Genomic DNA, 22,435 nt, shown 5'->3' on the forward strand with positions numbered 1-22,435 from the left:
GATGGTATCTATTGCATGCTCCTGCCCCTGCCATCTCAGTTCGACAGTCACGCATTTGACGACTGCTCCCTGCTTGTGCAGTCAGAGTGAATCACGGTACCACTTCGGAACCTGGACTCGCTCTTCACGCTGAGGGTATCATTATTTTCTGTCTTTTACGCCTCATGACTTTATTGATATCCACATTTTTTTCTGTTACGGTTCGCTTGCATAGAGCGTCCCGTTATAAAATCTGTAATTCTTAGCCTAGCAAAGAAGTAGATTATCATTTGATCTTCTTACCAATTATTGCGTTAATATCAAGATGATTCGTCATTGTGCTCACAAATGCACTTGTCTACAAAGCTAGTAGTCAGCCTCGCAGCGCTGGTGACGGAGCTAGAAAAGCATCCGTGCCAACCCTGCCAAAATTTCGTGAGCGCAGAAGGTCCACCAGCACCAACTCTACCACTTCGAGCGCATACATGTGAACACCTCCACAGCGCAACTGCGGACACTCTCACACATTCCAGCCTCAGCGCCTAGACTAGCAGTGCCTGCGCTCTGGCCAATAATTACTCGAATTCCCACCACCCCACAAACCTCCAATTTCATCCCTTCACCAACCAGCGCAAACCCCATCACCACCAACCCAGCATGTCGCCCCAACCCACCAAAACCCCCAAACCGCCCCCAAAAACCGTCGCAGACTTCACCGTTCTCCCCCTCACCCTGGCTTCGCTTCCAGGCCTTCCCGACCAATGCACCACAGCACGCCACTACATGTACATCAAACCGCACACGCCCACCGTCCCAACCCCGTCCTCAGACCGCAGCCTCTTCATCGCCAACCTCCCCATCGACGCCTCTGAAACTTCTCTGCGCGCCTTGTTCTCCGAGAACTTGGGCGGCTCAATGGTCGAGCGCGTCGAGTTCGACGCTTCCGTCCCTGCGGAACCGATGCATAAGCGGTGGAAGAGCGAGGGTGCCGATGCTGGTGCTGGGGGTGTGAAGAGTAAGAAGAGGAAGAGGGGGGATGATAAGGATATCGTGGCGGAAGGGGTGGTGGAGGATGCGGAGAGTGCGTTACCGCCGCTTTGGAGTAGTGGGATACGCAGGAGTGGGAGTGCGGGGGTTGTGGTGTTTGTGGATGGGAAGAGTGCGAGGGGCGCCATGAGGGGGGTGCAGAAGGTTGTTAAGGAGGGGGTGGAAGTGGTGTGGAAGGGGGAGGAGGGGGGTGTGGGAGTGGAACGTAAGTTGTTCTATATTTCATTTCAATTTTTTTTTCGTTGTTTGGAGAGATGGGTAGTGGTGGTTTATTTGAAGAGAGAGAGAGAGTGAGCTAACAAGAATGCGCAGGCTACAAGTCGCATAATAATCTCATGTACCCACCGCCTTCCCTTCTTCAGTCAAGCTTAAATGCTTACCTGTCGCAATTCAACGCCCTGGAAACGATGCGGAATCGACTTCGCAAGACGGCGCGGTCTGTACCCGATGAAGATGGTTTCGTGGCTGTTGTCCGTGGAGGGCGTGTTGGGCCTGCTAGGCTGGAAGAGGCAGAGAAGAAGAAGGCTGAGTTAGATGAGCGCAAGAGGAACCATCGGGCTACGGATGATTTCTATAGGTTCCAGAATCGTGAGAGGAGGAAAAAGGCAGAGGGCGAGTTGAAGAGGAGGTTTGAGGAAGATCGGAAGAGGGTGGAGGGTATGAGGGAGAGGAGAGGGAAGGTTAGACCTGAGGCATGATGGAAGGAAAGTCTCAAGCAGTGTGAGGTTAAAGCATAGTCACTTTGGCGTTCAAGGAATCGTGATAGAAGCGATGATGGAATTGGAAAAACCTCGGGATATCGAATACAAAAGGAAACTACGAAAGATCGAAATCGGTTTAATACCGATACTACAAACTAGAAGAAACTCGGCCGTGAAACTACGTGATAAGATACACCCCTCAGACTACATCAGTCCAGTCGCCTGGACAGCATCGTCAAACACCTCTCTACTCCCTCGAACCCCTATCCTAGCATTTGCATTCGCATTTGCTTCCACTAGCTCACCATTCCCATTCCTACTCCTACTCCTCCTACATATATCCATACTACTACTTCCGTCACTACAACAAATACACACACTATCGTCAAACTGCGGTATGTTCGCATGACTCTCACGCCCACACAGCGTCGACATCACCGCATTAGCATCCCGAGCCGCATCGTCGCCTTGCTTTTTAATCCACTGGCAGTCGCGTAAACGACTGGCATCCGGCAGTGGTGGTAGTGGCGGACGCGGCTCGGCGGGCTTCTGATGCGGAATCGTGTTTGCATTGTGTGCATCGTCAAATTCCATGGCAAAGATCTTTGCACTAGGAAACGAATTGCTTGCTTGTGCACGCGTTTCTTCGGCGTCATCGCTACATTGTGTGTGGACCTTCTCCCAGAGGAGCGCGGGTAGACCGCGAGGGAAGGTCTCGGAGGCTTTGAGGGTATTACATTCCCAGTATGATTGTTCGCCCAAGTGCAAGAATCGGCGACTCAGGAGACGGTCTTGGAGCGCCCAGGCCCGAGTATCCCAGCCCAGGTTGGGGGCCGAGAGGATAGAAGAGGGCAGTAAGGCGGAGGCCGGGAGGCGAGTCGCAATTGTGGTCCTATTCTTGATGGGAGAAACTGTTGAGGCAAACTGTGCATTTTCGGTCGCAATCTCGATGTCCTTGCTTGTGCTGGCATTTGCGAGCTGGTCAAGGACGATGGTGAGAACCGCGTTGCGGAAGATGGAAGACATGTTCGTGCACTCTTGTTCCTTTTCTTGATCTGAATCTTGGAGCACGCAGAGTGAATCCAACCAACAGTATCGGAAGCCGAGACGTTGCACCTCTGAAATCGCATTTCTTACTGCACTAGGCAGTACTTCTAGTACGAGTTCAGATTGCATCTTCAATTGTGAATTGCTTGAGAGTTGAGGCTCGGCGTCACTCCAGACATGACTGAGTGCAACATATTGAACATGTTGCATCTGTTCCTCGAGAGACTCGCTTTCGACAACGCGAACGTAGTTGCTAGCCTGGCCTTCCGGAAGGATGTCAATCAGGCGTCTAGGGAGATCGGTGGAGTAGCCCGATGACAAGTGGCGACAGGCACCGTGTGTGCACAGACAGTCATCCAGCCAGGTCTTTGTAATGGGGACACTGTCAGAACAGTCGTTCGCATTCTTGTCGTGCAGATGAGGCTGAGCATTGCCATCAATGCGATGGTGTTTTCCAAATCTCTCTACCTCTAGCAATTCCTCATGCGGGCCAGGGAACGTCATCTTGTCGTTCGGCCAGTTGAGGCAGCACGGGGCAGGAGCAAAGATCATTGTGAGTGATGCTGCATCCGGCCGCTCATCGGGCTGGGCGCACAACATAGCTTGGAGCGCGCGTACAAGGAGCAGTTCAGCCGGACCCCTTGCTGAGTCGAAGAACGCAGCGAGCTTCTTCTGTAGGCCTTGTACGTCTTGCCAGTAATAAGTTCCTGTGCGACCACTGTATTCCTTGCTAAAGGCTGTCCATTCCTGATTATGTTGACTCAATGGAACAGATGCCATTTCTGCAAAGACACATCCCAGACTCCAGATGTCGGCAGCCTGCTCGCGGTTAAAGCCTCCAACGACCTCAGGTGCGATGTATTGGCGTGTCCAGGGTCGCGATTGATCGTCGGGTACTTCTTCTGCACAACTGACACCAAAGTCGGAAAGGATTACGTGCGGGAACTCTTGATCACCATCGACAATGAGGATGTTCTGGGGTTTGATATCCATGTGCTTAACAACAGGTCGCTGCTCATGGAGGTACCTGACAGAGGAGGAGAGACAACCAAACATCTTCATAACGGTCTCAAATAGATTGGCAGGTCGTTGTAATGCTGACCGATCAAGCCAGACTGCCAGTGTTGTTTCTGCAACAGGCGAAAGCAGTATCGACATCTTGTCGCCCTTTGAGTAGGCTCCAAGGAAGCGAATAATGTGCGGGTGACGTAGCTTTTGAAGGACATTAACTTCTTTCTTGAGTTCCTCAAGCGCCGTCTGGTTACGATTCTTGAGTGTCTTCCTTCCAATACGTAGGCCCGTTTGTTCGTGCTTCACTTCGTCGACTGTGCTAAAGCCTCCAGCGCCTAGGAGCTTGATACTGTGGAAGGCCCGTGAAGACTTGGGCATCTGTGGCGTAGATTGTCGGCTCGATAGTTGGTCTGTTGCATCGCTACATTGAGAGTGTGCTGTTACTGTCGCGTCTGGCAATGGCTCAGAAGATGGAGTCTCCTCGCTCATCAACAATTCCTCTGGCGATGCTCCTAATTGGCTCCAAGAGGGTGCGAGAGTCGAAATTAGCGTTTCAATCTCGGTAATAGCGGCGGCACTGATGCCAAAAGTATGCTCCAAGCCACGCTTGTCAGTTCTTTCGTCCTGCGATGACCCACCTCCCCTAAATATGGGCTGGGCGAAAGCATTTTTGTCCGGAGCAGCTTCGTAGTCTTCCTTTGTCGGAATGTGCCTGTCGAGTGGACGTTGTGACTTGAATGACTCGTCTCGTGGGATCGTGCCTTCGCGATCAATTGAGATTGATGATGGAGAGATGTTCGGCGAAAGTGTAGTGGGTCTGGTAGGTTTGACCGCACAATACCGCTGGCTCTCACCAAGTTGTGAGAGCTGGAAGTGGAAGAAACCACCCTGAGGTGGTTGCCCTGAAGAGCCTCCACTGCTACCCCGGCCACCGGAAGGCTTGGAGTTGTTGCCGTGTGGATGGAAGGGTGGTGGTTGGAAGGAAGGGCTACCATCGAAGCCGTCTCCACTTGGTCGGTCGTCGTTGTCATCGTCGGTAGAATCATCGCCACCATTGTTGTCATCGTCATCGTTCCAGTCGAGCATGCACTTGCCCTGCTTGAAGTGGTCTGCAATATGATCAATTCGCTCCTGTCTCGACGAGAATCGGTGGCGACAGAATCCGCACTTTCGTGGGAACTCTGTTTCCGAGTATACTACGCTCGCCTCTTCGTATTGATCAGGGTCAACATCGGCGTGGATGTTTCGGAAGTGTTGCACGAAATGGTACTTCCTGTAGCATGGCTTGACGTTCTCCACGCCTTCACTGATGCACAGGCTGCATACCCATGACTTGCATGGGTAGCCCTCCTCTTCCTTTCTCTTCCAGTCGTTCTTTCGGCCATACCGCTTGCCACACTTCCGAGTACACTGGTAGATCTTCCTGGGGTCTCGACCAAGCAACTCTAGGTCATCTGTGGGTGTGCAGCGCTTCTTGCAGCTTCTGGTAGTGGTGACTGGCTGGACGGTAGTTGAGGCAACATTGTCCTGGGTGTATGGAATTTCAGGGGTAGTGATATTCTCCAACAGCAGTGATTGTGATGGCGAGGCCTGTAAAAGCTCTGTTTGGTAAGTGTGATCGTCCCAGAACGAATCTTGCTGCTGGATGTGTGCGGTTTGAGACTTGTAAGCGGAGTCACTTGGGCCCCCCTTGCCCATGCCCTGCTTCAAGAGCTGGCCAAACCAGCTCCGGATCGCATCTGCCGACTCACCGGTGAGTTGGCTTAATGAATCGATGTGTCGGTCACTCAAGGGCTGTTAGCAAATCAAAGTGAGGCGCCTCAGACTTGGAGGGTGCATACCCAGGGAGCACATTGAACTTGGTAAACCATGTTGCGCAAACATCAGCCGCTTCATCCGACAGACCTTCTACTGTGGTAGTTGAAGGAGTGGCCTCGAGGCCCCAGCTAGAGGTGGTGTTTGTGGCGGGTGGTGTTGGGAATAGAGGAAAGTCATAACTTGCTTGACGCTTGGACTGGGGGAAGTCATCAGCTTCGAGCTGCAGGGGGCGCTTTCCGTAAGTATTAAGCTGTGTGGGCATGGAGCCCATGAAATGTGATGCTGGAGTTTGTGGGTAGTAGGTCGCGGCAGATGGGATGTTCATGTCGAAGGGGCCCTGTTGGGGCGTGCCAAGTGTGATGGGATCCATGAAGGATGAGGCAGTGGTGTCGATGCCTTCGTCAGCAAAGAAGAAGCCAGAAGTGCTATCCGCTGGCTTGAACATTGTGTCGGACGCGGCCGCGAACATGTTGCTGAAATCCATGTTAGAATCAAAGGCGAAGCCTGCGCCCTGATGATCCATGTCGTTGATGATGTTTCCTAGATGGTCTGTGTCAAGAGGGCGGCGTCGGTAGAAAAGGCGCCTTTATTGCGTCTTGGGTCGACGTTTGATAATCACGGGCTCCCAGGGTGTGTGAGCAGAAAATGGCGGAAGAAAGGGTATTCAGAAGCCTCAGGCGTGGTGTTTGGTATTTTAGACTAAAGGGCGCTGCGCCTACAGACTGATGGCGTTTCGCGTTTAGAGTCATCCATGCAGCCCTTGCCGGCGCTGAAGGGCTGAGTGTTGATCACCGTCCGAGGTTCAGGCCACCGGTGAGAAGAATAGCGTGGAATTACCGACAGGCGCTTGTAAATTACGGTTGTGCCAAGAGAGTGGTTCGCGACGCAGCGATGGATGCGGAATGTATTCAATGACGTACGAGCTAGCTATTAGATATGCATCTCCCGCATTCCGCGCATTTGCCTTCAATCTGATCGCACACTAGTCTGTGGGGAGGGGCAGAGGGGGAATGCGAATGCACAATCAAATGGCTGAGGGTGAATGCAAAGAAAGCGGTGCAGTGGGTCGATATGAGCGCTAAACGGGTGTATCGCCCTTTGCTCAGCACAAGGGCGCAGCCCGCACAAAAGAGGCTAGCGCGGGCTGTGCCGCCAATGAAGCGTGGGGCTTGTGGCCGTGTGGCTCAGCAGCCCAGCAGCCCAGCAGCCCAGCCTCGGCCTCGATGAGAAGAGAGATGTGACGCTGACAGGCTGCGTAAGTTTCAAGTTTCCTTGTACCCCGCACCAAGCCTACATGTTCAATATTCCCAAAACCTGACAGGGCCCTGACACAGTAGTTTGTAACGAGTCGAGTCGGCCCGCTCTGTCTCTATACTAATACTTCGTCATGTGCACCCTACGCGGTACATACACACACACACACACAAATGTAGTTTCAACGTCGATAGACAACCGCATAGCGCGACTGGCCAGAGTGAAACCCTGAGACGCTGCAGAAAAGCAGTATGCGTCGCCATGAATGCCTTTCCTCTCCACCAATAGACAGTAGCAACACCATGACTAGAGTATCAGCGCTTTGCACAATTGGTATCATTAACATTAATCAGCTGAATCATTAGAGCAGACTGTTCCAAATCATCTCCCTGCCTTTAGTACGCAACCATGGCGTTCAGCCCCGCAGTCTCGCGCTCAAAGTTTTTGTGCTGCGAAATCGCATACATGTACGCGCTAGCAAAGTCCTTGGCCTCCTTCACCATGTTGACCGCCTCCTTGAAGCTCTCAGGCTGCACTGCCGTAGCCGTGACTACTCCGTAGCTGTTGACAACATCCCCAGACGTTGAGAATTCCATACCCGGTAGATCCACAGCCTGCTTGATAAACGACACCGCTTCGCCAGTACCGCCAATGGCCTTGAGGTGGCCAAATGCCTCACGCACCCAGTGTACCGCACGCCCGTTCTTGCTGAGCGTCTCAATCGACTTGGCACCGCCAGGAACAAACACACTGTCGTACATGGTGGAGCGTTGGCCCTCAAGGTGGTGGTCTGCCACTACTCCAGAGCCGCTCTTGTCCTCTCCATCGGCAAAGATCTTGTTCCTTCTTGGCGAAATGGTAAAAGGAAGAGCCCCAGCCGCAGTCAAAGCAGCCTTTATACCAGTGTAGGCAGCCTTGTCGTAGCCGTCGGCAATGAGAATCGCCACCATGCGAGTCGCAATGGTAGGCTTCTCGGGTTGGAAGTCCATTTGCGACAGGCCCTTGGCCGTCTTGTTGTGCTTGGGCCGAGTCTGCTTAGTCGGTTGCTCGCCGCCAACCATCTCGGCAACACTCTGAGCCAGCTCGAGATCAATCTCGCACAAACGCTCACAAAGGCGCTCGTACACAACGGGATCATCGCAGTGGTCAAGCTCAAAGGCAAAAGCAGCCTTCATATGCATCTTCTCGTTCTCCGACATGGAGTTGTAGAAGAGCTCGGCCTGGCTCTTGTGCTCCCTGAACTTCTTGCTCTGCATGCGCACCTTGATGCCGGCAGTCTTTTCAGGGAACTCCACGTACGCACCCTCCTTCTCCGTCGCAGGTGGCACAGCCTGGAAGCGATTGGGCCAGTAGTTGACCTTGCCCTTTGTGATTGTATGTCGCATGGCACCGTCACGGTTGAAGTTCATGACGGGGCAGACGGGCTTGTTGATTGGCAGCTCTTCCCAGTTGATGCCCAGACGAGAGAGTTGAGTGTCTTGGTAAGAGAAGTTGCGGCCCTGTAGCAGAGGATCGTTGCTGAAGCCGATGCCGGGGACAATGTGACTTGTGCAGAAGGCAACTTGCTCAGTCTGTGTGAAGAACTCGTCGGGGTTCCTGTTGAGCTCAAGCTCGCCAATATATCGGACGGGTACAAGCTCTTCAGGCCACACTTTGGTAGCATCGAGAATGTCGAACTCGAAGTCATGCTCCTTTGCCTCGGGAATGACTTGAATGCCAAACTTCCACTTAGGGTACGCACCGCTGTCGATGGCCATCCACAAGTCCTTGCGGTGGAAGTCTGGGTCTTGACCAGCAATCTTCAGCGCCTCGTCCCAGACGAAGCTGTGGACACCAAGTTCGGGTGTGAAGTGGAACTTGACAAAATGCCTCTCGCCCTTAGCATTGATCAGAGTGTATGTGTTGACTCCGAAACCCTGCATCATTCGGTACGAGCGAGGAATCGTGCGATCAGACATGGCCCACATGAACATGTGCGTGGCTTCTGGGTGCATGTACTGGAAGTCCCAGAAGTTGTTGTGAGCAGATTGCGCTTGCGGCACCTCACAGTCCGGCTCCGGCTTGCCGGCGTGGATCACATCAGGAAACTTCATCGAGTCCTGGATGAAAAATACGGGGATATTGTTACCGACAATATCCCAGTTACCCTCTTCCGTGTAGAACTTGACAGCAAAGCCGCGCACATCGCGGACAGTGTCTGCAGAACCACGGCTACCGAGCACAGTCGAGAATCGTAGGAAGACTGGAGTTTCGCGCGAAGTATCAGTGAGAATTCCAGCCGATGTGACATCCGAGGCCGACTCAAAAAGAGTGAATTTTCCAAAGGCACCCGAACCACGCGCATGAACAACACGCTCGGGAATCCTTTCGTGGTCGAAGCGGTGAATCTAGTGCCGTTAGCCATGTGGCAAATAAGTCGGCTAGTCGATGGTCAAGCATACCTTCTCACGAGCAAATTGGTCCTCAAGCAACAGAGGGCCAGTCTTGTCATCCGTGGCAACCCGTAGCCAGTCGTCGGTGTTGTTCTGCTTCACTCCGTAGTCGCTGGTGATTCTCCACTTGTCGTCGTGGACATCCTTGGTGACTTCAGCAAGCTGAGCCATCTTGGTCGACTTGGACCCAGCGAGGTCCTTGGCCTTCTCCGTAACGTTGCCTAGTATTTGAGATGCCATGCTTTCGATCTGTCAAAGTCGAGTCGGCTGGCAATGTCTATTGTCGAGATAGACAAGCTTTGAGGCTCGCGGGGAGCGTTCCCTTTGTACTCCTACGAGGGCGTCGCGTCGCGACTACCTGTTTACATCTTGACGTCATGGCGACGTGAGGCGATGGTCGTCCGGCATTGAGTTGCCTAAACGACTCTGACACGCGCTTCGACAGGTCATTGACTGCATTTCGACGAAGCGGTGGAAAGTGGGTTTGATGTAAACAGCCAATGGCAGCAAAGATGATGTTCGATCATCGCGATTTGATCGATTCAATCGACTGCCGAGCGACGCCGATGTACCACGCGAGGCTCAACTTTGCCATGCGCCCCGCGCCCCAGCGCAATCGCAGTCAATTCCAGATTTCCATGATGAGGAATCGGAAATCTCTGACGCCTATCGGGCCTTTCTCCTGTTAGAGTCGTTCCAAAGTACGAGGCTTTGCACGCCAAAACTGAGAGAAATGTGCCTCGATGTTGGTTTACTGGTGACGTCAAATGACGATAGCGAAAAAGAATCCCACGTGCGTACGCCCCGCACCAGATTAGCTGACCATGACAGGCGATAAACAGAGCAGAGGAAAATATGGGAGGGGGAGAGGGGACGACTATACAATTACACAATGTCTACTTCATGCAAACGTTGTGGTAGGGTAAATATGATGGAAGAATCCGACAAAAGATGAGCAATGCATGTTACATGAATGGGTGTGGCTTGGCCGGGACACAAGTCCTTGCCAAATCCACTGGCATGAGCCTTTTGTAAGTTTTTAGTTCCAACACAGATAGCTGATACCACGATAGCCGTTTCTTTTGTCGGATGCAAGTGCCAGTGCAAGTAGTACGCGAACCCATATTCAACGCTATACCACACTGGGACTAAGCAAGCCGCCACAGCTGTAGCGCGTCATGTCCCGGAGGCCAGCTTGAGATTCCGGATGCGACTCCACACCGCAAAGCTTCGGGAGTGGGAGGACAGCTTCATGCAGGCTGCAAGCTAGTACGCAGACTTGGCCTCTTCTGTCGCTGGGCCAAACGGTTTCCGAAATATTGATGGTCCGCTTTACAAGACAAAAGCGACTAGGGCACTGCAAAGAGTCGCGAGCGCTTGACGCAGCAGCATCTGCCGATATGCGCATATGGACACTATGGTGATCTGCAATAGGTAGATGGTATCAACGCACCCTGTAGCAGTTCGAAAGACCGCGGGTGTACGGCTAATCTACCACCAATGACGGAGGCGCTGCAGATCCTACATATGCCGCATATTCGCACCAGCGCCCAATCATGCACCGATTGATCGACTGACGCGGTACGTGGACTTTTGTACCTTGCATTTCGCTCTCAAATCTCCGCATGTTCCGTAAGAAGCTGCTGTCGAGAACATGTCCCTGTCAAGCCATGGCAAAGGAGCAGAATGCCAGCAGTGGATTTTGATGTAGCTATTTTCAGGATTTTTTTCCTATTGCTGTGTGGGTCGCGTATAATTAGGATTTGATGCAAAGCAGGTCGGGCAGAGCTGATTGATATATGTTGAGACATGATGGGCGTCGGGATTGGTCGGCTCGTGATAGCGTGGATATATGGAAATGCTTGGCTCCGAGTTTGGACATGCACAACTCGTGGCCTGCTATCGCTAGTTGAGACGCAGTCTTGTCTTTGGTTTCTGACTGACACATGCGCAGAATATCCACACAAAACCGACAGGTGAGAGAGAGAGAGAGAGAGAGAGAGAGAGAGAAAGAGAGATAGGTACCGGATGAATTTTTAGGCGGGACGGGTTGCGTCCGGCAAGTACCGTCGTGGCACCCTGTGGAGTACGTATGAAAGCTAGTCGGACTTGTCAATGGACTGCACTCAGACCATGCTTGTCCATGTGCCAACGTACTATGTAGAGGCGCCTGGCCCGGTTAGCACCACGCATCTCGGACGCAGATCCTCTTGCAGTAAATGGACCAGAAGCAACTCCCAACAACATGCACGGTATATGTGCCATGGTTGACGAGATATTGGGTGCATAGCTTCCACGGAGGGGTCTGTAGCTGGTGCAAGACGTACAGTGAAGAGAATTTGATAGTGCGAGGAGGAGGGTTGGGGAAGAGTAGCGCTATGGCAGGCGCACTAAGAGATACTACGGTAGTGTAGTGTAACGCAGTCTGGTGTAGCGCACCGCGCGTGGTAAGCGCAGCCGAGGTATGGCGTCGTGGAGATCGCCACCAGGCTGTTCAGTTGCAGTTGTCAATGCATATAGTTTGAGCAACTGCATAATCGAAAGGGCGCAGTGTCTGTCGAGGGGGTGGACGTGTTCAGCACCCCACACTGCAGACTGCGGCGATCTGCCCATGTAGGTGTAGTTAGAGTGAGCAATGTCAGATTGCCGAGAAAACGCCGGACCCCGTCGTTGGTCAGATGAGGCTGCTGTGATGCGCGTCGGGGGGCCATGGTGACAAGCCACATGCAGTGCCGGCCGCAGCAAGAAGCGAGAGGGAAGTTCCGAAGACGAACCTAGTTGGAGCTGACGACGGCTTGTGGAGCATGGGAGCGCAAAAACACAGTGTTGCAGGTATACGAGATGCATTGCTTTTGCGCGTAGGAGCAGGCGCAGGAGCAGGAGCAGGAGCAGGAGCAGGCGCAGGCGCAGGCGCAGGAGTTGCGATGGGCTAAGCACATGCACAGATGCTGCACCAGCCAAAACAAACCAGGCCGTGTTGCTGTTGGATGAGCGGTGGCGCGTCTGCATTGTGGAGTTCCTGGTCGCACAGGTCGATCAGGTAAGAGCGGGCCGAAAGGCTAGAGCGCTTTGGGCAACGTGTCCACCAGCTACCCCTGCGGCCGTTGAAGAGACATGGAACAAGAAAATCTGACAGGCTACACAGCATCCGCCCGACAGTGCTTGTATCGCGATCCTGCTGCACAGCGCCATGCACTGCGTCCTGGAGGCAGCGCATATGATCACACTGCACTCGTATGCGACCATTGCTTTTTCCCTCCTGTGACGGTCGTGGTGTGGAGGCAAGCAGGCTGGCAGTCACGTTTGATGAGTAAACGGGCCATGGGCATCCCATCCCGTCTGGACTTTTGGCGTTCCAACCGACGCTGACATTCTACCTAAGCTGAGGAGGGCAGCGTGGTGAGGGGAGGGGGGCATGATTTGCTGATTGTTTGTAATTGTGCCGCTCCATTCATTTAGCTATAAACTATGGATGTTGACGGATGTGAGCAGCATGAAATGTTTCCATGGCGTCGCGAATCATGCATGGCGACAGTCATGCATGCGCCAAAGTTTGCAATTTCCAAATCTGGGCCTGCCAATTCCCAGACGACGTCGTTGCGGGACTGGCACATGCCATCACGACACTTTTACTTTTAACCTCGCAGGCGCTGCAATGCTGCTTGGCCCTGAGGCGGGTATGCAATATGCAAGGGGCTGCCCTTGTGGTTGTAGTCAAGGTAGCACCCGTGCCCGGCCGCCATGGTGGACTTGGTCAGCGTACGGCAGGCGTGGCTGCGCTTGCCGTCTTGTTCTGCTTCTGCTTCCTTTTCTCCTTGCTCCTCCTCCTCCGCAGCGGGCTACGAGTCGTCGAGAGCGACCAGGGTGCCATGTGCCAATGGTGTGCATCCGCGAGCCGAGCCAGGGTAGCATTCATTGCTCAGGAGGGTGGTCCAGGCGCAAGAGGTGAAGAAGCTACGGCGTGAGTCGAGCCCTTTGCATTTGAGTCAGCCGGCACCGCCAGACTCAGACTCGGGAGCATGAGCAGACAGCAGGCAGTAGACAGACAGACAGACAGCGGGCATGGTGTTGCAGCAGTAGTAGTAGTAGTAGCAGCAGCAGGCTGTGTGCTGCTTTGGGCGGACGGGCCGGTGCAGCAAGTGTGTATGATATTGGCAGCTTGTCAGCCCTGTGGCCGGTCACGCAAGGGCGAAGTGTGACAGCAGCGGTCGGACGGGCTCTCTTTGCAAGAGGCAGAGGCGGTGGGCAGCAGACGGCGCATGCTTGGGTAGAGCGGACGGCGTGATGGCGGGGCGGATGGGCAGGATGGGCAGGATGGGCAGCGTGTGGTGAGGAGAAAGCATGTGGGGCGTGATTGGAGGTTCACGCCGCAGCCGTGCGTCCGGCGGTGCAGCAGGGCACGATTGGGCAGAGGGCGGGCTGGTGGGCTGCTGGTGGGCTGCCGGGCTGCTGGTGGTAGTGGTGGAGGGCTGGTGGTCACAGCGCTGGCGCTGGGCAGGAGGCGGGATCACCCTGGCCGATGCGCTGCTGGCTGCAGCTGCAGCTATGCGACCCAGGCGTCAAGACTAGCAGCTCCGCGTATGTATGTCCTGGCCTTTCCGCACGGAGCCAACGGCTGTACAAGACTGTCGCGCCTCGTTGCAAACGGGAGCGAAGGCAATCTAACAATCTCTCGACCGTTACCGTCACGCTGGCTCGCTGCAATGGCTGTCTTATAAATCGCTCTGCGCTGCCCGCCCTGTGCCCCCCCAAGACGCTCCGACCAATTCCTCTCCAGCACTCTCTCCAGCACCCTCACCTACCCTAGCTGCCACTCCCTCCTGCCGGGCTGCTGCTACTACTGCTGGCTGCTGTCACTCGCCAACACCTAGCCCCGCCGCCTGTCCTCGCCCACACGCCCCCTTGGCCGCCCGTGGTCCTGCTGCTCTGTTGCTGCTGCTGCTGTTGTTGCTGCTGCTGCTCTTCTTCTACTTCTTTGCTCGTTGCCCGTGCCAGCTCCCTCCCGTCGAGCTGCGCTCCGCATTGCCGTCTCCGTCTCAAGCTGCCACAGCAGCCGTCTGCACCAAGCAACACCTCTCCACCACCCCCGGCCAATCAGCACCCCTCTGCGCCCACCCCCACCTTCCCTGCTCTCGCCCGCCCGCCGTCTCGCCTTCCCTCCCACGCCGTTGCAGGAGGCGCCTTCCCCGCTCCTATAGCACCGCCAAAATCAACATGTGTACCAAGGTCGTACACAAATACGGCTGCGGCCATGAGATTGCGGAAAAGGCTCCCTGCGCCACGTCGAGGACATCCCCCTGCGGCGTGAGCAATACAAAGACTGTCAAGCACGACGAGAAGTGTGATAGATGTGATCATTGACAGGTACTTACTGCCGCTTCTCCCTTTACCCCTGCACGTCACACCCGGTCTGACAAGTCTGTCTCTAGTGTGTTACCGTCGCTTTCTTCGCACAATAACCCCTCCTCTAATACCTCGCCAGTTGCACCTTATGGGCCTTTACCGTTGCCGCGCTTTCATGCTCGAACGGCACCTTGCTGCTGCTCTTGCTCCTCCTCGTCCATGGCTTGGGGGAGCATGGCCGGCTTCTGTTCCCACCCCATATCAAGTCTACACTTTACGGCGTCACGGAATTCGAAAAAAAGTTTTGGCGTTTTAGGGGGCATTGTGACTTATTTGGACTCTGAGCCCGCAAAGTCGGGCGTTTGGGATACAGGCTGGTGTTGCGAGATACTTTCTCACTTGTACTACTTTCACAGCTTTCTTACTTCATGGATACCACGCTTTTTCTAATAGGGTCGTGCGATGGGCCGACGCTGAGCCATGTGGCTTGTTTCTTGTTATCTTGTCATTGCCATGACCACATGGCTGTCTGCAGTCCCTGGTGCCCCACATTCCCTGACATGAGGGAGGGGAGGGAGGGGCAAATCCAGTATACGAGCAAGTCAATCAACACATAGGCACCCGGTATAGAGGTCTCCTTCTTGAATCGGGTAGCCATAATATTTACTTGTGGAGCTCATGCTTTGTATTGCGCGCCTGGCGCGCATCCCGAGACCATATCCACAACCAATGAATCACGACTGATCTACAAGACAGTATCACGCCCAAGCAGCCACATGCACTGCCGTTTTTCGCCAATCTGCTAGCCTACCATCCTCAGACGACGCTTTGAGGCACCGTCTACGCCAGCCTCAAAGTCGCTTATGCGAGTCGAAACAACGACCCACGCGCTTCGCCCATCGCTATATTGGCTTTTAGTAGCTGGTGAAAAGGCCTGGCACTAGCACCCCGGTAGGCGAGCAAATATGGCCGAGGCATTGTCTATTCTTGGATCGTGATAGGATACAATAGATCAAACTCAACTTTCTGTCATGCCGCACCTGCTAGCCACCTAGCACCGGCCGTAACACCCGACTTGGAGATGAGGGCAATATGGCATGATGCTCGAGACATAGTAGCAATCCTGCTAAGGGACGGGCCGCGGCACATGGACAACTGCTGTCAGCTCAGGTACACTATTGTCCTAAGAGGATGCAGCATGGCATGATTCGCACGTCGGACCAAACCACTAGTAGGGGAACCTTATTGCCAATAGCCTCTGGTCTGGTGTGATGAGAATGCAAGGCCGCGGGCGACGTATACCTAGGTACGCCACACACACACATACACACACATTGTGTGTCTCCTCTGATCGCCAAATAGCCGAGTCGACCGGGTATACGTGCACTTTGATATAAGTACATACATATGTATGATGTATGTATGTAAGTACATTCTTGGAGGCGTACGTCGACGCGCGCATTGGCTCGTCCGTGGCCGACCGGGTAACGGTTCTTCTAGAAGCCATTCAGGCAGACTTCTGCCGACGTGCTTCGTTTACCCAAAACCGGAGCCACACCATACACCCAGACAAGCCTTGCCATCACACGCATCCAGGGCATGATTGTGACGCATCCTGGAAGCGCTTGACAAGATTACGTGCTCGCCTGCTTGCCTTCTTGGTCCGCGTCGTCAATGTTAATTTAATATCCTGTGGCAGATGCTCAGTGGCAACCCTGTTCCCAGCCTGGCATCTATTGCCTTGTCTGTTGCTCTTTAATTCTCCAGCAGCATCACATGGACGATCTGCAACATGGGCGCGTCTGTAGCGGCACATGCGACAGCGCAATGGCTCCCTCTTCTGGTTCGAGGTTCCGCATCCCGCATTTGTTCGACTACACACTGCGGTCGCATCCTGGTAAAAGATTTCAACACATGCGGGACTCGCTGCAGAGGATTGAGTCAAGCGACGCACCAAGCGGTACGGCAGGCAGGGTATTGATGCAGACGTGACGGCCTCATCACATCCGAAGGTTTCGTCAAGAGATGAACTGCGCAAGCGACGACCTAGTGGGCAGGCTGCTAACTGGCCCGCTGCTCGGCATCGTTGTTTGTGCGCCCGGCCCGGCGTGCGCTCGTCCCCATCCGGTAGCAGTAGCCGTGGCTTTCTGTCATCAAACCCATCCCAACATCCAATCTCCAGCAATGTCCATTGATATCAACTGGGACACCATCACAGGCGGCGCAGAAGGCTCCGCTCGTGCAGAGAAAATACGCGCCTTTATCCATGACCGCTTCCAGCAAGTGACGCTGCCGCGCTTCATTCGCTCCGTTCACGTGCACTCGTTCGACTTTGGTAGCGTCGCTCCCGAAATTGAAATCAAGGACATATGCGACCCACTGCCGGACTTCTACGAGGATGATGAAGATTACCCGGACGAGCAAGGCGGCGAGCCTGAGCCCGAGCCTGACGACGAAGCTTTACACGCTGACGACAAGCTACGCGAGTCGAGAGACCCATCGCGCCGCCCATCGAGGGACAGGCATGGCAAAGAAAGAGGCGGTCGTGAGACAGCAAATCCGCAACGACTCCACCCCGATCATGCCAACGTACGCCCTTCTCAATCTCGCACCAAGTCGTCTAACAAACGTGGTTCGTTGGCTCCCAACGAAATAGGTAGTCCCTTCTTTCCTGGGGCACTCACGCCAGGTATCCCCGGTGGCACCTCCAACATGAACTACTTCCATCTTCCTCTGAGCGCAGGCTTATCTGGTGCTGCAACACCTCTCGCTGCCGTAGCTGGCGCACACTTACACACTTGGCTCGATAATCCCCATGGCCGGCCAGCAACTCCGACCAATATGCGTCTTCGTCACGCTGCATCTGTCAATTCGCTAACACTCACGCCACAGTCTCACCCAGACCCTAGCTCCCGACCTTCTTCACGACATCAACAAGACGAGCCCAAGAGGCCGTCTTTCACTGGATCGGATGATGGTCTTTCTCAAGATAGCTATGTCCGGACTCCATCTGCATCTCCAAACCGCATGCACGAGAAGAGTCCCGATGATATTCAAGTCGTGACGCATGTGCAATATTCTGGGGATATCAAAATGTCCTTGACTGCGGAAATCCTTCTTGACTACCCCATGCCAAGCTTTGTCGGCATCCCTCTCAAACTAAACATTACCGGGCTCACATTTGACGGTGTTGCCATTCTCGCCTACATTAAGAAGCGAGCCCATTTCTGCTTTTTGTCGCCTGACGATGCAGACGCTTTGGTCGGCAGCGATACTGGCTTCAACGGTCTCCAGACAGACGCACGGGGCCAGAATCCACGCCCTGTGCAGCGCCCCAAGATTGGAGGCCTCCTGGAAAACATCAAAGTCGAAAGCGAGATTGGTGGCCAGGGCAGTGGCAAACAAGTTCTCAAGAACGTGGGCAAGGTAGAATCATTCGTGTTGGAGCAAGTCAGGCGCATATTCGAGGACGAATTCGTATACCCAAGCTTCTGGACCTTTCTCATTTAGGGCTATCCATTTTTTTTCCTGGCCCAGGGTAGGCTCATCTGCCTTCTGCCATTGTGCACGGTGCCCCCAAAACATATCTATCACGATGTAGCGCTGCGATGATTCGTGACGGTAAAATATGTCGCTCAAAGTACACGGCGGATCACGCTAGCACGACACATGTCACTCTTACTCTACGAATTTTCCATACGGCCACCGGCATGCAAACACGCGTTGTGGATGTTACACGGCGCACTCAACCCCACTTGGACCGACGGCTACTGCGCAGGGCCAGAGTACTACATTAGCCAGGTGCCTTCACAACAAGCCTTTCCTAGCTCAATCAAGCAAGAATGATGCAGGAGGGTTTCCAGAGGCATGGGTTAGCGCCTTGTCACCAATGGGTCTTCACAGAAGCGATGGAGGACAGCATTTTGACAGCTACGTTACTGACAGCGGGAGTGACAATATCAGGCCATCTTGGTCACACTCAAAATAGAGGTACAGGCCTAACTCGATGCCTGTCTGCATCACCTGGTGTGCGTGTTACATACCTGTCAAATTCAAGTACTCGTCTGGGCATCGAGCCCAACAAGAGAGAAGAAACGAGGCAGCGTCGTATCAGCTAGCGCATATATCCCACATTCAATCTTCTCTCGTCATGTGCTTCTATCCCATCGTCGATTTTACATCTTGCCTGTGATTTCTTCTCCCCCCCTCGTTGTCCCCCCAACATACACCCACACCCTCTGTTCTCGATGATCGCGATGCTGCTTGGAGCCCAAAATGGCGCATTCGCTAACAGCGCAGGTTTACTAGGAGTAGAAGCTGCAGTTCGAGACCCCTCTTACCGATGAGCCAAAAGTCTTGGCAACTCGCCATCTATCATGATGGACCCCTCCTCCCCCACCATACATACACATCATACATATAATAAAACCCTCTCATTGCTTGATTTCCTGGGACATACAGGTAACCCACAGAACGCTAGAGCCAGCCTTCGATCCGCCAATCAGATTCTGCCAGCAAACGTTCTTCTGCATGATCATGTCGCCACTTTTCAACTTGCTTGCTTGAGACTGTGATATGGCTTGCCAACTTGCACTTCGTTTGAACACCTTTTGTTGGGGGGGGGGGGGAGGGGGAGGGCGCGAGGAAAACAATTCCACCCACCCTAACAATTGTCACTTTTTTTACGATTCATTATTATCATTGCTCTCAGATCTATTCTTAGCCCCAACTCTCGAAATAGAAGAACTTAGATCCCCCTTGGAAAGTATACGGCCAAAATCCTCTTCCCTTTCCCCCCCACCCCTTGTCATCAGTGTCATTGACCACAATACGTACCCTTTTCTTCTGGCTCCTGAAAGTATATATCGCAAGTCCCTGCCTAGTCCACATACAACCTACAGCACAATGCAAGAGAACGCTTTATAATCCTACTCGTACTAACCGTGAGCTCTGGACACGGCATCACTTCGGAGTGTTTGGTGTCGTGCATGGTTATCTTTCGCGCCAGCCTAGCCTCGTTTTTTCTTTCTTTTCTCTTTTTGCTTTTTCCCCCGATGACATGGTTTGCCTTGTTTTTGTTTTCTTTCGACTCTTTACTCATGTAGCGGATTTAGCTCCGGTAACGCACGTACATGATGTATATAACCTTGCGCTTGCGAGTAAGTTGAGTTACGAGGGCCTTGCCAGGTTTTTTTTTTGCGCCGCATTGCATGGATCGGCGGGATGGTGACGTGCAAGTGTGTGTAGGATATGTTAGGGTGATTGCTTGGGGGGTTTTATAGATAATATGCAAGTAAGAGAGCATGGGTTGGTGCATATCTTGGGTTGAGGTGATGATGTACAGGGGTTTGTTGGGGTGGTTAGTTACTATATGGACGGTCGGTATTGAGAGCTGGTTTAACGAGATTTTGTTTTCTCTCTTCCTTCTCCTTTACTCTATTTTCTTTGCTCTGCGCTCTTGACTCTTGTGGTTTTTGAGGGATGAAAGAAACGAAAGTCCGGAACTTTTCGTTTCTCCGCAGCGGCCCGATCCAAGCAAACGGGTTTGCATAAGTACCCGATGGCAGTAAGCCGGTGAAATAGACGCGCTCGTCTGATGTCCGGCAAGGGTATTGGTCAAAGAGGAGAGAGAGAAACAGAGACCCGGAGAAAAGAAAAACAAGTGCCGATGGGTGCATGCTATAGTACGCTGACGCTCAGCCAAGTATTGCATATTCAAACTCCAAATATGAAGCCGCTGCCCCGAGAGTCCTTGCGAAAGTTTATACAAAAACTTGATTTCCTCTACCTTTGATGTTCCTAAAATGGATATACATCACACGACTCAGCTGCCTACACCCTCACTCTAGGATACGAGAAGTACGCAACGCACGTACGCAACGTACGCAACGTACGCACTAGTACTAAGTAAGTCAGCGCAAAAAAGCGCCCGATACCCTACCACCCCCCTCCCCCTTCCCCCTCAAAGGCCCTTTCAAAACGATTGCGTATGCGACATGCATGGCCCTCCCCCTACACCTACTATACTCCTTCGAGCTCCCCCGTCAACGCTACCCCAGCAGCTCAGCCAAGCCGGCTACAACCAAGCGCTGGGCGAATCGATCTACACTACCAAATATCATCGCACATCATTCTCCCTTTTCGTTCCTCCAGAGTTTCAGGGTGGAGAGTTTGCTACTTTCCTCCGTTGTTGTTCTGGCTTGCAAATCCGATTAGCGAGATTAGGGTGGGCGGGGAAAGGTAACGGAATTAAGCAAAATGTGGACTAGGTGAGGGAGAGGGTTGGCTTGGGCGGGTCATCTCCGACCGACCTGGCGAGGGGATCTGTGCTTGGGGGTAATTTAACGGGGTTGAAGAGTCGTTTGTGTGAAACGGAGGAGGGGGAGAGAATGGCGTAAGCGGAGGGTTAGCATGGGAAGCGGGTTGTTCCGGGCTTAGGGAGATCAGTTGATTTGGTCTTGTAAGGGTCTGACAGGGGTGGCTGTGAAGGTTAATTCTGAGGGCTTGGGCAATGTGTTGCCCTTGCATGAGGGTCAGATGGTAGAGGCGCTTATGTATGTGTGTTAGGGGTAGGTGGTAAGGTATTCATATTAGATGACAGATCGTCAAAGGTTAGATTGGTAGATCCGAGGGTCTACTAACTAGAAGACGGTGAAGAGAGTAAATCTTGGTAGTCATGGTGGGTCATGGCGCTTAGAGTGCTGCATGTTTGGTCTTCCGACTTCATCTACGCAAAATTGTTTATCCTCTCTTTTTCCTAAGTAAGATCGTTCTGGCATCAACCACTTGGTGATATCATAGATTTAGCCGAAACGTAGAAAAAAAATAAGCTTTCAATGTGGCCAAGGAAAACACGGTAATGGGCCTCTGAGATTAGTCTTGGACACAGACGCTCTTGCGTTTCTCCCTTTCGTGAACCCTGGCAGGCTTTGCTACACCGCTCAAGTGGCGCACTGTTCAGCTAGATTGATGAGCCGAGCCGCTTTGACATTGTACCGTGTCAGATCAGCACCGAGAGCTATCCCAGGCGGTTACGGAAACAACACTAGTACGTAGTGCCATGGACTAGACGTAAGATTACCTCTAGGTTCAGATAGTTTGACTAACTTAGTTTTACATGTTTGTCTGTTTGGTAGTATCCTTACATAATTTGCAAAATTATGTAAGACGGACTAAGTGACTACACAAAACAACGTATTTATACAAGAGGAATATCTGAAAATGGCTCGCCTATAATACCCATTGCTTACCTGCTCAATGATAGAAGAGAATGACTCTTACTACTGGTGATATTACATATGGGTATGTTTCAGATTGTCAAAAGACCAAACCATGTCTGGCCGCATTACGGACATCTTTCCAGAACTGTAATGATATGCGAGTACGTAGTGTGCAATGTACCACTGAAGCTTACTTTGCAACTAATATATGTAGCAACATAAGAGCTGAACAACTGCTTTAGCTTGCATTTTACAGCAAAGGTCCCGTGTCAGAAACAAACTGTCCAAATCCAACAGGGTCATCTTGACGCAAGATAAATTGCAGTGCATGTCATAAGATTCGTGCGCCTCTCAATTCTCCAGTGGACCCCCCGGGAGTTGCAAGCAATAAGGGTGGCGTTGTGTGATGGAAGAAGTTTTGCAGCTCGTATTCAAGTCGTGGCGTTTGTCGCGCGTAGATCCTCTTTTTACGCAATACCGCGCGTGCCGCATAGCTAGAGTGGGAAAGATACTAAACAAGGTTGTTAGCAAGAGTAGACTAGATTATCTGATAAGCCCTGAGGCAGCAGAAATGCCTGTGTCA

At 52.9% G+C, this 22,435-nt stretch overlaps 8 protein-coding genes across 8 annotated transcripts; 4 read left to right on the plus strand and 4 right to left on the minus strand.

The window, feature by feature from the left end:
• Positions 1–636: 636 nt before the first annotated feature.
• On the plus strand, positions 637–1,724 carry COCMIDRAFT_4850 (uncharacterized protein; the record flags this gene model as incomplete). The annotated part of the gene is made up of 2 exons (XM_007689258.1): positions 637–1,231; positions 1,339–1,724. The coding sequence occupies 2 exons, from the start codon at positions 637–639 to the stop codon at positions 1,722–1,724; spliced, it is 981 nt and encodes a 326-aa protein (XP_007687448.1).
• A 207-nt stretch (positions 1,725–1,931) lies between these two features.
• On the minus strand, positions 1,932–6,126 carry COCMIDRAFT_94038 (uncharacterized protein; the record flags this gene model as incomplete). Its single annotated transcript, XM_007689290.1, has 2 exons — positions 1,932–5,571; positions 5,627–6,126. 2 exons carry the CDS (start codon positions 6,124–6,126, stop codon positions 1,932–1,934), a joined length of 4,140 nt encoding a protein of 1,379 aa, XP_007687480.1.
• A 1,126-nt stretch (positions 6,127–7,252) lies between these two features.
• COCMIDRAFT_25885 (uncharacterized protein) lies at positions 7,253–9,529 on the minus strand (the record flags this gene model as incomplete). Its single annotated transcript, XM_007689270.1, has 2 exons — positions 7,253–9,244; positions 9,299–9,529. 2 exons carry the CDS (start codon positions 9,527–9,529, stop codon positions 7,253–7,255), a joined length of 2,223 nt encoding a protein of 740 aa, XP_007687460.1.
• Positions 9,530–11,665: 2,136 nt separating this feature from the next.
• On the minus strand, positions 11,666–12,623 carry COCMIDRAFT_25886 (uncharacterized protein; the record flags this gene model as incomplete). Its single annotated transcript, XM_007689271.1, has 4 exons — positions 11,666–11,689; positions 11,729–11,894; positions 12,064–12,218; positions 12,258–12,623. The coding sequence occupies 4 exons, from the start codon at positions 12,621–12,623 to the stop codon at positions 11,666–11,668; spliced, it is 711 nt and encodes a 236-aa protein (XP_007687461.1).
• Positions 12,624–12,795: 172 nt separating this feature from the next.
• On the plus strand, positions 12,796–14,650 carry COCMIDRAFT_25887 (uncharacterized protein; the record flags this gene model as incomplete). The annotated part of the gene is made up of 4 exons (XM_007689272.1): positions 12,796–13,250; positions 13,299–13,428; positions 13,561–13,867; positions 14,067–14,650. 4 exons carry the CDS (start codon positions 12,796–12,798, stop codon positions 14,648–14,650), a joined length of 1,476 nt encoding a protein of 491 aa, XP_007687462.1.
• Positions 14,651–15,823: 1,173 nt separating this feature from the next.
• Positions 15,824–16,613, plus strand: COCMIDRAFT_36316 (uncharacterized protein; the record flags this gene model as incomplete). Its single annotated transcript, XM_007689281.1, has 4 exons — positions 15,824–15,898; positions 16,062–16,166; positions 16,207–16,375; positions 16,537–16,613. 4 exons carry the CDS (start codon positions 15,824–15,826, stop codon positions 16,611–16,613), a joined length of 426 nt encoding a protein of 141 aa, XP_007687471.1.
• A 203-nt stretch (positions 16,614–16,816) lies between these two features.
• COCMIDRAFT_94022 (uncharacterized protein) lies at positions 16,817–18,142 on the plus strand (the record flags this gene model as incomplete). Its single annotated transcript, XM_007689291.1, has 2 exons — positions 16,817–17,118; positions 17,170–18,142. The coding sequence occupies 2 exons, from the start codon at positions 16,817–16,819 to the stop codon at positions 18,140–18,142; spliced, it is 1,275 nt and encodes a 424-aa protein (XP_007687481.1).
• A 1,850-nt stretch (positions 18,143–19,992) lies between these two features.
• Positions 19,993–20,310, minus strand: COCMIDRAFT_25889 (uncharacterized protein; the record flags this gene model as incomplete). The annotated part of the gene is made up of 1 exon (XM_007689273.1): positions 19,993–20,310. The coding sequence occupies one exon, from the start codon at positions 20,308–20,310 to the stop codon at positions 19,993–19,995; it is 318 nt and encodes a 105-aa protein (XP_007687463.1).
• Positions 20,311–22,435: the final 2,125 nt, after the last annotated feature.

The sequence above is a fragment of the Bipolaris oryzae genome (genome assembly GCF_000523455.1).
Source record: "Bipolaris oryzae ATCC 44560 unplaced genomic scaffold scaffold_55, whole genome shotgun sequence".
Classification (NCBI taxonomy): Eukaryota; Fungi; Ascomycota; class Dothideomycetes; order Pleosporales; family Pleosporaceae; genus Bipolaris; species Bipolaris oryzae.